This window comes from Genypterus blacodes, unplaced genomic scaffold (assembly GCF_046128005.1).
Source record: "Genypterus blacodes isolate CSIRO-AG114 ecotype Tasmania unplaced genomic scaffold, CSIRO-AGI_Gbla_v1 ptg000012l_1, whole genome shotgun sequence".
In the NCBI taxonomy this organism is placed as follows: domain Eukaryota; kingdom Metazoa; phylum Chordata; class Actinopteri; order Ophidiiformes; family Ophidiidae; genus Genypterus; species Genypterus blacodes.
The window spans coordinates 3907285-3921804 of NW_027466826.1; the positions used below are offsets into that span (position 1 = coordinate 3907285).

General features: G+C 42.6%; 1 protein-coding gene across 1 annotated transcript in view; it reads right to left on the reverse strand.

Moving 5' to 3' along the window:
- itga9 (integrin, alpha 9) overlaps positions 1-14520 on the reverse strand; it is a 48670-nt gene that overhangs the window by 27486 nt on the left and 6664 nt on the right. The window contains exons 5-15 of the mRNA XM_076162855.1: positions 14101-14168; positions 11606-11735; positions 10963-11048; positions 10809-10871; positions 10192-10329; positions 9810-9915; positions 8485-8579; positions 7366-7456; positions 7000-7045; positions 6715-6869; positions 4705-4865 (exon numbers count right to left, since the gene is read on the reverse strand). Of these exons, the coding sequence (XP_076018970.1) occupies positions 4705-4865; positions 6715-6869; positions 7000-7045; positions 7366-7456; positions 8485-8579; positions 9810-9915; positions 10192-10329; positions 10809-10871; positions 10963-11048; positions 11606-11735; positions 14101-14168 (1139 nt within the window). The remainder of the gene's footprint in view (positions 1-4704; positions 4866-6714; positions 6870-6999; positions 7046-7365; positions 7457-8484; positions 8580-9809; positions 9916-10191; positions 10330-10808; positions 10872-10962; positions 11049-11605; positions 11736-14100; positions 14169-14520) is intronic.

Sequence of the window (14520 nt, forward strand, 5' to 3'; positions counted from 1 at the left end):
GTTTCACATCGTGGATTTCAAATACTGCCAAATAATTTGTCAATCACAGTAAAGCATATTATCTCTTCAATGCTTTACGCTGATTGTCCAGACGTTTTGGAGTCCTGTGGGCTGTGCTCCACCATCTGGTTCGAGAAAAGCTACAACAAAGCAGAAAATAGACCTTAAAAATGTTTGAAGTCTTGGAAGTATAGTGGTCAGTGTCAATTTTGTTCATCTGTGTCAGTGCTCCCCAGAAACTCACCTGATTGGATCATATAAACTGTCCATCAGAGTCAGTATCATGACGGAGACAAACTGGTGAAATCAACGTTATTACTTATAATACTCGTGCCTGTTTTCAGCATCTGATCGCTTAAATAGAATAAGATGAGCTGAAACTACATTAAAGAACCTGATAGGATTCACCAGAGGACACTCACTGTCTGACCTGTAAAGTGCTCGGACAATTTGTACTTCTTGTTATCTTCTCCAGGCTTTATTTTCATACCAAGTAGCTTGTAAAATGTGGTTCTTTCCATCAAATTTCAGCCAAACGAGATTTGAATGAGATATTGTGCTGACTGGTGAAGATATAACCTCTTTACAACTTGACTCACAGAGCTAAGGAGAGAGGTAACCTGATTTCCTCTCCATCTCCAGGCTGAAAATCCTCATAAAAACAAATCTCATACTTTGTGTCAGTGAAATCTCTCATGTCTGCATCATGGCGTTCTTCCCACATACTCATGTGAAACTGGAGATGCCCCAGTGACAGATAGATGTTCATCCCGCAGTCATCAGAACAGGGTTTGATGGACCTTTAAATACTCTCATGGTGCCAAGCAAATGTTATGGGGACATGAGATATAGGGCACACACACACTGAGTGGAATATAGGCCAGAGAAGAGTGGCACCATGAGCAGAATACTTTACGAGCTAAATTAAACAGACAACTGTTACGGGCAGGGCTTTAGCAGCCTATTTTAGCTCCTCCTTGGAGACTTGATGCATCTGGAGAGCTACACAATACCACTCATGGCCACAAATGGTACGGGCTCTTGGCAGGATTTCAAAGCTCACGTGCACTATACTATCATGGGATGGCTGCCATAAATACACACATACACCAGGGTAATAAATTGCCAAAGTTGTAAACATGCCATGATGTGATCACAGGAATACTTTGGAAGAAGTGCAGAACATCTAACAAAGGGAATACGTCAAATAGCGTGTTTGCAAAGATGAGTCATAATTCAAAACCAGGGTGCAGTAAAAAAAGACACTACAGCCAAACAGCACCTGACAAAATGCCTGATGAAGGCTTGATAGAAAGCTGTAAGTTATATGTGACAATAGAATATTAACATTAACATTACACGCGTTGAAAATCATAGCGTTGACATGGCTGCAGAGAAGGAGCACACATACCGCCAAATGAACCAATATCTCATCAAATTCCCTATCTTGAACATATCAATGGATCTTTAACCCATGTCTGGAACAGCCTAATAATTCAATCAACGCTTCACTGATCCAAGTCCTGCCTATCTACAAAATCTAATCTAATCAAAATCTGTGTCTTACTTCTTGAGATATCCCGCCGACAGACAGACAGACAGACAGTCACCGAGGTAACTACTAAGTTTTCAGCTACCTGACACTTAGGGCGGTAGGAGTTTTCCGACCTTGCGGGCCCTACAGTAATCTAATTGGTGAGGCATTCATGAATAACACTGGGAACCTGTAAGCCATTTCACTACAACTGCTCCTGCCCAATAACCTGAGACACCTCAAACAAAACCATAATGTGCCAATTGCACGAAATTACTTAACAAAATACATTCAGCTAAGGAATTTCCTCTTAGAGTATGGATTCTTTTATTAAATGACTCATTCCCATCTCACGCACAGCCCCTCCAGTCATCTGAACCGTAACGATTTGGCAGTGACCATTGCAAGAAACTGTTTTCCCTCCCAAAATGTGAAGTACTACAATTGAGGTAAAAAAGCTGAGCGGCGTTTATTTAACTAAAAATAACCAAACAAAGACCATCTGGAGGGCTGGTATGTTGTTAGCCACTGCCAATGAAAACATGTTTAAAATGATCAACAAGAGAGACTTGCATAATTTCAGGAGGATTTACTGTAGAAAAATGTTTGAACTTTCAACTTCTATACGCTGCTGGCTGTGTTGCCCTTCTGCTCTGTAAAACTACACGACTTACTGTGTGGCCATTACAGCTCTTTACTCTTCAGACGGGGAAAATTGAGCATGTCTGTTTCAGTCCTGAAGAACTCAAACTTTAACTATGCGCGATTAAGTTTTGCAGTTAACACAGGTCCCCCTACATGTGTTTAATTTATACAGTCAACAACCGTGGGTCAACAGCTGGTCAGCGTAGGAAGACTTACAAATGTGAGAGGGGCTCAGAATAGCTTGTGGAGCGAGGTCCACCGGCCCTCATGCATCATGGATTGAGCAATCAACCCTGACACGTGGGTTTTCCATCACCAGCGCCAGCGTGGAGCTCCAGTTGACACAACACCAGTCCGGCACCCTGCTGTGACGCTGGCCTCAGCCCAGTGTTTTCACTGTATGTTTTAGGGTGGGGGGGGGTGCGGGGGAGCAGCACCCCCCCCTAGAGGATGCAGTCGGGCAACCAGCTGGTTTCCATTAGCATACCTCTTCAGGGGAAAGGGAGGACGACCTCATGTGGGCAGACACATGAGCATGATAAATGATGAGATTGGTCAAAGAGGCGAGACCCTGTACCAGAGCGGAGCCAGATCATCTGTGATTACGGTGATCCTTCAGCTCAGGACAAACACAAACTGGATGATGACAACCCCAAAGAAAAGTTAATGGCAGACCAGTATCAAGCTGGGCCATAATCTTCATCCCCTTTACTTTGCCTCTATCATATCTATTGAAGGTCATTCAGCTTCTAAACAGCCAACTGTAATTTGGGGACAACACCTTTACCTTCATGGGTGGCTTCAGGCTCCAGTGTGCAATAATGTATTCATGAAATAACTGTCCTGAGGATGTCCACGCTTGAAGATGAGACATAAAGTCTGCCATCACGGAGGAGAGAGTGCTGTGTTATCTGAATATCTGTGTAATCTTAAAGTGCTTAATCATATAAACGCGGGGAAACAGAAAAAGCTTTCACTTCTCTCTTCTATGGTGTTCATACACAAGGTTGTAAGTGAGTCAGTTGAAGTTGCACAAAATGGGAGTGGTTGTTAGGAAAGTTACAACTTTTGTCAAATGCAGCTCCCTTAAATCCACAGTTGTCCAAGAATCAGCTTTTTTTTTTAAGCGTATTGAGCAACAGTAGGTTGTGGCCATTTAGTTTTAAAGACGCCCTTCATCCAACAAGCTCCTTCAGGTCTGAGTCAGTGGCGGGCATTAAACTGGCATTTACCCTTGCAGAGTAGTTCTCACCTTGGGCCATTGATTCATAGGGTGACATGGGAGTCATATGAAAGTCGTTAAACTCTCTCTCTTTGGTAACCCAGGAGGTCTAACCTCTGCTGTTGTTGTTTGTTTTTGGAGATAGATAGGATTTCATGGCCACATATTTTGGTAAAAGATTCCAACATAACATATTTAAATACAGTCATACGAACTGTGACTAACTGGTTAGACTAAACACCCACAGTGGCATTCACCTCGCCCAGGAAACAGTCTACCTTATAACTCTATCCACTGAATAAAGACACACATTTAGGACTTCAAAGTCGCTCCAAAAGATGCTTCACAGTGAGTGACAGCATTACAGCAAACACCATTAGTGTTACATTAGTGACTAATCTAACCTTCCAGAGTGCAAAATACAACAACACGTAGCTCAGGCTTGATGAATGTCTCTCATAGCTTTACTTAAAGTGTGTTTATCCGACACCAAGAGATGCCACAGATGTATGGCACCTAGTCACTGTGTGTGAGTGGTAGTACAGTACAAAACCCACCCACAAACCTCACGATGTTTAGTTTACGTGTTTAAAAGTGAAAGATTAGATTTAAGACGTCAAGAAGATGAGCACATGCTTATGCTTACTTATGTATTACGGCGAATAAAGTAGTGGATTGCCACAACTGTTCCATGTGATATATACTTATTACAGCCCGTGAGGTTGAAGGAAGAGAGGCAGGCGTGGTAATGACAGCCCCCCTCAGTCCACAGCTCAGCCTCCCACAGTGAAAGTGCCTGGAGTGCACAGTTACAAATGCCAGTGAAATTTACAGGCCCATAGTGGGCCTCATATTAGAGGAGGTGAAACGTGGATGGTGCCCTCAGGACGTGGACCCTCTCTGTGACTTTGCTGCTAAATCACCGAGGAACACAATAGAGGGACTATGTGGTGACAAAGGAGACTCTGTTTCCTGTTCCTCTCAGTTCCTGCAGAGCGGCTGGCCAGGCAAACTCCTCACATGGTTTCATGAACCATCAATTGTCGGACTGTTACATTTAACCTACACAAATGGCTTTCCAGAAGAAGCTTGTTGACCCGTAACGAACCAGTGTAGAAGCTGCACTTTGGTACTCCAAGTAAACATACAAAAAAAGTGTACATAACCACAGGAAGTAACAACAAGAGCAAATGGCAGCAGTAAGTGCACTCCAGGTCAGGAGAAAGCGAGTGAGATCAGCTGGGGCCACCAGCCGCACAGGGTGACAAGAGGAAAAGTCAATAGAACCTGAATCCAGCCTTACCTTGACGTAGGCAGTGTAGCGTTGGCACTCCTCCCTGTTGATTTCCAGGCCGAGTGTCTGGCTCACCAGGGTGATCTGCGCTCCGTTCTGGGAGAAGTAGATCCGGGAAGGCTGGCTCTTCTGCCTCTTATCCACATCCGCTGTCAGATTATATAGCAACTCTAAACAAACAGAAGAAATACAGTGATACATGCGATCAGCTGACAGTGATGGTTCTTCGAGCAGAGATCAGTTCAGTTTTCCACTAATTACCATGGCAACATCAGAGGTAATAAATTATCTGCTATCACCATCAAACAAAGATTTACAGGGAGTAAGGTAACACGCTGGACATTTCTTGGTCAAATCATCCATCATTACCTTATCTAAACAGTTCTATCAGCTTTATGCTGTATGATGATGAAAACTTAATTTCAACCATATGTTACCTCTCATAGGCCAAACTGACTCAATACCCCATGTCAGTTTCATGAGACTAGATAGAATTCAGTTCCAACAATGAAGTAAGGATGACTCAGCAATAACAAGATTGACTGTTTTGATGCGGTCACGGAGAAAAGCGTTACTTATATGTTAATATTGTTTTCTCATTAAGTTTTACGACAGCTTAATGTGATCAGACGTAATTAAGAAACAAAGGAAATTATTTTTCCAGCTGGTGGGCAAAGAAGGAAATATTCCTGTGAAAGAAAACTTCACAAAAAAACCAACAATCTCTGTGGTCCCACCCCAGGGCAGAGTGATGTTAAGAAACAGAGTCTCTTTAAATCTATTTTGAATGAAGAAATCATAAGCATGAAGTCAACTATTACCAATGTTTCCGAGAAATCCATATAAGGGCCTCTGGGCATTTTCAATCCCCTCCCCTGAATGAATCAGCCTCAGTCTGGAGTAATTGCTTCAAGAGGGTGTCATACTGGTAAAACAGTGGGAGGGGCGGCAAATACACCCCGGCCGGACCAAAGCCTACTGTTTGCTCCGTCCAACACAGGGAATGCCATGACCTCACTCCAGAGGAGGCAAAGTAAGGTTTCATTATGGGAGTCACCATAAAGGAGGTGCTGCACTTTTCCATGTTGTCCTCCAGGCAGCCAAACAGAGAGGCTTTATTCCTGCCGGCCAGGATTTTCTCATTATATACGACAGTCTAGTTCTCCTGCTCCCCCGGGGGGTGCTGTGCCTGACCACACCCAAACACTGGAACAGGACAGCACCTCAACATTCAGCGCGTGACCGCACCCCAGGCAACATGAAAGTAAAGCACGGGCCCAACGGGGTTAGCATTGGCAAAATGGGCCGACAGTCATCCGCTGGCTAAAGGCTAACGAACACATGATGAATTTGGTCAGTGTGGTGATATTTCCCAGATGTGAATGAGCGTTAATAGAGTGAGAAGTAAGGTTTTGAACAATATGCTAAGAAAGCAATGTTGGGGTTTGACTGGGATTGCTGATCAAACAAATGATAAATCCTTACTGATATATCTGGTTGCCAAAACTCATTTGTCTGGCTTGACCTCTCTTGTAGAACAAAGTTTCCTCCCTGTTGGCACTTTGAATTGCTTCCAGTCTCCAGAAACCTCCACTGAACTACAACTGGGAAAGACTTTGTGCCCTTATCCACAAAAACAGCTATGTCATTCCACTATTCAACACTGAGATATGCCTCCTCATCCACAGACTCGTATTGTTGATCTCTGGCCTAAGCAGCATTAGTTTGCCTAAATCTTAGTTTTCTATACTCTACATTTTTGTTTTTACGTGTATTATTCATTATTGTTCGATTCATTAAAGTTGCCTCTTTAATTCATTTTCTTATACTTTGAATTTTCTGGAGTATGAAACTTTCCTTGCCTTGTCTTTACTCCTCCTACTCATCTCAGAATGATCTCAGACTGATTTCGTAGTCACTTAAATGCCATCTTGAATCAATGAGCCAGCAGTGGTGATTGGTCACTGTTAGAGGTTGATTTGAGTTAAAGATTGCTCAATCGAAGCCTTGGGTCCTCACCTATCTGTCCGGGCACTTGTCTCCCACGGAAACGCATGCATACGGTGACGTTGAAGCAGTTCAGGTTGTGTTGGCCCTCGTGGCACTGAGGCACAGAGATGTTGATGGAGACAGGCAGGAAGATGGAGACATCCACAGTAATGACAGGCCGGGACCTACAACCACATCAACCAACACAGGAGCACAGTGTGGGGGGAGAGACTGGACATTAAAACTGCTCTGAAGTCGCAGCAAATGCTGCTGTGTGTGGCACAATATCCCCATACTTCACCCACAGTTACTCACCTCAACAGCACAACACTATCTGCCATGAATGCTCCAATGGTGACATCTGCAATGGACACACAACACAACAGAGATCTGCAAAAAGAACTTACAATGTTTGTGTAATGCCATTGCTCTGCTACACCTGCAAAGTGGAAACAATGCACAAAAGCCCTTTGCACATGAGCTCCACTTGTTTCTTGTTATACTGTTTATGTCTGACTATCAACTGTGGAATGCAGTAAACAAGATGCCTCGATCACGAGAACTGAGGAGAGTTGGGTAAAGTTAGAAACCAAGGATTCAAACCTAAGCTTCCCTATTCGACTTGTTCGTTTGTTTTCCAGATGTAGTTTTTAAATTTGTACTTCTGTGTGGTGATCATACCTGCGTATCCATTGCCATCCATGTCCACATTGCCAGAGATCGACTGGCCAAACATCTGGAGTCCAGAGTTCAAGCTGCGGCCCGACAGCCTCTGCAGTAGACAACACCAGAAGATAGAGGAAAATATGCTTCATGTGTGATAGTTTTTCATTCTTATCAACCTTTTCTTTCGCCGATTTAAGGAACAAACTACAGAGTGTGCAGACCTTCTCTAAAGCAAAAGAAGCCAAATTGGTCTCAGTCTAATAAAATACTGGAAGATGTGACTAGGATAAACAACAAAACTGTAAAAGACACGACACGCTACAAATTCAGTCCTAACTCTTTGAATAATCCTTCCACACAAACAAACAATTCAACCAATCAAACAGAACCTCATTGGTCCCTTGTTTGTTTGTTTGGATGTACATTTTCAAGCCTTGTTTTTAGTTTCATGGTACTGAAAACACTTTAGAACCTTCACTGTGGGCACCTAATGGTAAACAATGGAGGACTATGTGGGATAGCAGCTGTAACCCTGGTAAAGTCCTGCGGTATTCTGTCCTCTGCAACACACAAGACCACTTCTTTAACCGAGAATATGGACTTTCTCCCTCTCTCTCTCTCTCTTTGATTAATTGCCCACAGTGATGTCACCGCTCCACCGGGGATCACACAAAAGTAACATTCAGCTGTAGCCTGAATGTTTCTAGAAAAAAAACCCCAACACACTTCTCTCTGGACTGTGTGGACTTGTATGACAAAACAATGAAAATATTGCTTCAGAAAGGGAAACAATAGAGTTTGAACACAGTATCTCTGCAGTGGTGACGGGGGAGGGGCGGTTAATGGGGTAATTTTCAGCTTGGAAATGCTTTGTAGTCCCTAATAAAAACAAGCTCCTGAGGAACTGCTTGTGCCTCATACAGTGTTACGTGGGTGGAAAATGTATTCCCAGGGCTACGTGACCATCTGCGTTTTTAACCACACGTTACCCGGTTACTTCAACATCTGCTGCATCGACACAATGATGAAGCTTTTGAGTAACAGATGAAATGATAAACGAGGGAAACGGTGATCGGGTCTTCATGTTGCTATCCCCCCCAAAAAATCGGTCCTTGGTATGTTGTTTGTCCTTACCATGGAGTATTTGCTGATGATTCCTGTAGCGTCACCATGGTAGATATAGACGGCACCTCCATATTCATCCTCCTTTGGTGCTCCGATGGCTACATCTGCAGCCACAAAACCAAGAGGATTGCTTTGAGAAAGGCTGTATAAATATGAGGGTGTGTATACAAATGTGTTTGTGAACGCAATAAATCGTTTTATTAAGCTTCCGTTTACTTAACCTGGCCAGCGCTTGGGAAACAGGCTGTTACAGTAACATTCTTAATAGACAATTAAGTGTTGTCAGTGGCCATAAAAACCTGTGAGACCTCTGAGAGAGTGGAAACAAGACTATAAAGTATCTAGCAAAAAGCACTAAACAGCACCTCCTTAACCCATTCACGTGCTCTTTGCTTTTATTAACCATAACATTTCCATACTAAAGCAGACTTGGTAAGAGGATTGAAAAACTGCATATTTTACTGAATGTTTGCAGGTAGAATGACTCAGATTGCATCGTTCTGAGTGAATCCCATGTGTGTTCTGATTTCTCATCTTAAGATTTTTTTGGCGCTCTTGTGATCGTGATGATTTCTGGTGATTTATGATTCCCAGCTGCCGTTTTTTTTCTCCCTACACACGCGCAGTGCCAGGCTGCAGGCTTTGAGGCATATCTCACACAGCTTTCAGCCTGGAGTGTGAAACGGACGCCAAAGAGAGGCCTCAGAGCCAAATCCAGTGCCAGGATAGCAGACGCCGTTAATGCATGTCTCTCCACGCGTGTGTGTGAGTGTGTGTGAGTGTGTGTGTGATTGTGAGCGCGTGTGTGTGTTTTGGTTTGTGTATGGATCACTTTGAAGACGAGGGTAAGAGAGGGCAATACGATCTCTTCGCCACAGGATTGAAACAAAATGTCACTGAAAATGTGTTATATTGCAAACCAGCCAATATTTATTTCTGGGCTGATGTTCCAAAGAGTGAAAAACATAAATTTTCTGACTTTATTACAAGATATGACAGAACAGCTTTGTTTAATGGCAACAGAGCAATGTCACCCCACAATAAAGTCAATACTACAATAAAGACATTGCCACTGCACAGACCACTAAACATGAGTTTGACCACTTTCCCCAAAAATAGTTTTAATCCTACTATTCTGCATTGTTTAGTATCCATACAACTTTGAAGTTGATGAAAGCAGGAAGCTAAGTCCATATAAAAACCTGGCCATTGTCAACAGTGTTGTAAATAACAGGAAATTTATGATGAATGGGAAAAACAAAACATCTTGTGTGTTAAAAATAAGTGTTCACATTTCCCTTTATGAAATAATAAAGACTAGATTTTGTACTGACCTTGATAACCGTCATCATCAATGTCTCCAATTGAGGCAATGCATTCTCCAAAGTGTGCATTGTATGCATTGTCTCCATTCAAAACACTCGCCTCCTCCATCACCCCCTGAAAACAGACGCAGGCATGTGCTGAAATTATTGTTGCTTCACATTGCTGATAAAACTCATGAATTCATCTGTTTTCATCGCTCCTGCTGACAGCTACACATAGATATAAGATGCACAAAGAAGCCTTAATGTTGGTATGTTAAATAAACCCAGAGTTAAATCAAATAACGCAGTGTTTTCTCATAAATGAGGGTCTGAAATGAATCAAACATTAGCACAGGTTAAAGGTCGGGGTAGGATTTCATGTTCCCACAGACACCCTGGTCCCACTCACATTGCCCTTGCTGAGGTACACAGTCACCTGGCCCTCATCCCGTAGCTGGCTGTGCATGGGTGCCCCCACCAGCAGGTCTGACAGGCCGTCCTGGTTCAGATCAACTGCACACAATGAGGAGCCAAAGTAAGAGCCCATCTGGAACCAAGCCGAGCCACAGAGCATTGGGTCAGATCACATCACCACAGAGGTCCATTTTTCTGCTCTAACGACTCACACAGTCTGTCTGCATTCATTTCCTCTGCAATATCTAAACCAATATTAAAGGAATATTTACACAACTTTGGTCTTGGAGCTACACCGACGTTCCTGTATTTACACTGAATGGAGAGTATTAGCTATCTCTCTGCTCTGCTTTCTTTGCTTTGAAACCCTGTTGCTGACGGAACACTTAATAACATAAACAGAAATAAATACTTTTGCAGTTCAAAAGTCAATAATGTCTGTGCTCTACGCCAAATTTATTGATCTGTATATTCAATTTCAATCATGGAAACTATTTAAAATGTGTAGTTATGCACATAGGCATATAAAAATACAAGTAAATAACACTATAAATGATTAAAATTACATGTTCTATTTCAACTGAAGAAGCTAAGCCACGTCCAGCCTCATACCATTTTCCCTGAGGCTTGAAAGCTCTTCACCAAAGACGCACCATCAAGTTTGAAAATGTAAACCTGCGCAAGAGAAAAACAACATCGTCAACAAGGAGACGCAGACGGATTTCATCAGTCAACCAGAAATAAGACAGAAGATGGGAGTCCTCACTTTTCCACTACCGCTGTGCTGAGGCGCCCCTGCTGCAATGTCTATTACATTTGGAGAGGAGAAATGTCCAGCAGTCACCGCATAACCTGCAACACAGACAGAATCAGTTAAAGGGCCCCTCGCCTGTTTGATGTTGGGGAAAGCAACACCATCATCTTTATTAACTCTGTGGAGTTCTGAAAGTTCATTTTTTGTCCTTAAATTTTCATGGAAACTGGATTTGATTTGCTGAACAACAGGCATTTTTTACTGAACAGTGTGATAAATTTGTGCCTGTGAAAATGGCTTCATTTCTGCCAAGTCTGTAAATAACAAATGAGTTTGTTATAAGTAGAGTGAGGGTGAAAACTCAACAAGAAATGGATCACATGACAAGCGAGTGTGGAAGAATTTACTGGAAGAGAACAAAGAATTTGAGACTTATTTTTTGCCTTTGTTTTTCATATTTTCTGCAATAAATCAAACATTTTTAGTGCAATTTTCCTCCCTAAACCATGTGTAGATTTTCTTATTTTTTTAGAACAAAGATTTGATAATGTTATTGTAATATTTGATGACATTATTATTTTTTTGAGACAGAGAGGTCAGAGGTCAGTTTTGGGTCAATTTAGCAATAATGAAAATGATGGGCTGCCTGGCTCACCGAGATAACTGTATCTGTGTGAGTCGACTTCATGTTTGTTCGGGCTGTAGAAGGTGTCCGACGTCAGGTTGTACACCTTGATGGTTCCGGTCCAGTAGTACGACCCCGGCGCCCCCATCACCACCAGCTCCTGAAAACCATACCCCCCCAACAAACCATCACACACAGAACTGAAACAACTACATCGGCATCTATGGCCCACAGTGCTCTAAGTGACGGCTCTAGGATCGCTAACAAAAACAGAAAAGCAGGCTGCTGGGTTAACTTCTGGTTAACCGATGGCCACAGACTGTTTTGTGCTATCGGCTCTTAACCACAGTACCAGACGGCGTTGCCAGCTGCAGCCGCTTCCTTTGATGTTGTGAGGAATCCAGAAACCAAACAAAGCTGACAGCTGTAAAATGCATTGTTAACAGATTTTTGTTGTAACGTCCGTAGCTTATTACAGGACCGGGAGCGCGGCTATGACAACGCTGAGGTGAGAACACAGATTTTGAATTTCAGCGTCAGATTATCGCCGCCCCTGCTGCTGCCGCACTTCCTCAATGTAAACCTAAATAACAGACATGGCTGCGCTTTCCACGTGTTCTGGTGTAAAACATCTGTGCACCACCAGGCTTGGGGACTGAGGTTCAGACAGGGATATGCTTTAGTTAGCCATCTTCCCTTTGAAATTCCTGACATTCTTTGAGGAACAGGGTACGCAAATGTTTTCGCAGATCAACAAGATATCTATTAGATTTGATAGAACAGACTCACTAGGGAACCCGACTTTACTCGTCTCAGATATTAGCCAGTTCTTTCTTTAAGCCAAAAATATTCTCTCTAATCTTGATATTTTCCATCACAGAGCCCACATGAAGAGTCGGAGACCATCTAATGTAACTTCCACTCACAAGCTCCAGTTGGGCTTCCTGGCTTAAAAATGTATTAAGTTCTAAGTGATAAATCATTAAAACTAAACCCGACTAAACATATCTACTGTCAGAATTGTGGTTTGTTCTGACAGATACAAACTTAGATGAGCTAGATAACAGATTAATACACCGCATTGAAACACTGCTCCAAGCCTTTAGACTACACTGAGCGTTCAGTGTTGAATGTGCAGTAAGATGTCCAACAACTTCGCAGGCAGATCATGTGAAATAACCACATCTGACTATCAATGAAAGAACAACCTCTTCCATCAGCTAAGTGTATAGTTTGGTGTGACAGTGTGTTTACTGTACATGCACAGATCTTCCTGCATTTGTCATTCAAGAACATACAGTACGTGCCTCATCAGCTGATGGAGCAAGTACATCCATTTACACCACATCATGTCGCTTTGTTTCGCCAAGATTAATTTATTCCAATTTCAATCTGATTTTGCCATTAACATGATGTTTAAAAAGCTATTCTATTGCCTAAATCAGATTAGATATTCAGCTTACAATGCATGTGAACATACTCAATAATGCATGTATGTTTGTTTTAAAACCATTACAGTTCAAACATGATAACAGAAATAGAATGAAGGTTTAAATGTGGACGATCTTCTATAATACGAAGCGTCCTCATGTAATGAAACGGCTTTCACATTGATTTCACATGAAGTCATGGTGCAGGGGAGCTTCTGTACTGTATGTGTGTCCGGATGTCTTTAAAGAAGCGCAACTGTAATTTGAGACTTGAGAGGGACCCCTTGCTGAACATGCAGCTCACAGGCAACATAAGGAAAGTATTACATTACCAATGTATAGAACACAAAATACCTAAACTAGTTCACTGTACTCCTTCTTTTCCTACCATATCCATATTCTTTCCTTTCTTTCCTTCTCCCTCTCACTACTGCTGCTGCTGTGTTGGAGACCAAAGTATGTAGTGAGACTGTAAATTGCATTGTGCACACAGAGATGATGTAATGCGTCAAGACAAAATAGTTGGCCCAATGCGCCGTAGAAGGAAGGAAACTCTTATATTCGCTGATGCTCTATCTTCACACCAGGGGTCATGTGAGTGCACTGCCGCCTTTCCTATCAACCTATGGAAACATCAACTTCTGGTTTTTAATAGTTTAGCCGTCAGCAGAGCTTTGGATGCTTTGAAAGAAGTAGTTAAGATATATTAGTCTGATCAGCTGGAAGAACAAAGTGTCTAGTTAACGATCTTCAGAGTCCAGAGATTTAAAGCTAACAATACAAAAAAGAAAAAAAGTGTCTGCCGGATCTGGAGGAAATGAATAAAAACAGTCTCCAGATAAAAGAGACAAGAAAGATGAAAGGAACAAATTATACACGCAGCTTCTCTCTCTGTTGTTTAAGCGTTGAGATAGAAATCAATCTTTAGATCTGGTTTTGACCACACCTGAAGCTCTGAGAGCAGGCAGGAAACAAAACAGGGTGTGTATGTGTGTGTGGGGGGTGAGGAAGAGGAGATACGAACAGTATGACTCCATTTAACAGAAACAGGGGGTATCACATGGATTAAGGAGATGAACGTGCACTGTTACTGACCTCCGTAAACACTCCTGCGATCCCCGCTTGGCACGAGCCGTGTTCTTCCCCATACTTCTGCTTATAGTCTGTAAGAAAAAAAACAAGCCACAAATTATTTCGCTGTGTGCCTGAGCCAGCATTTACTGGAGCTTTTCCTGCATTCCATATGGAGCTAGTCAAAGTCGCAGCCCCATCCAAGAGGATTCTGGGGGCAGAAAAGAGGCTGAGAAAAGAGGTGCAGCAGCATATTCAACGGGAGATCTCACTTTGGGAAGGGGGGGGGCGGGGGTCACAGTGCGTTTATGTTACAAAAAATATTGAGTTTGGAGCGGCGCAAAATGCACTGTAAACATTATCCCGTACAAAGCTGCCTGGCTGCTGCACAACTGTCTGACTGTGTGCAACAAGAGGAACAGAAGGAAGTGAAGCCCCGACCTG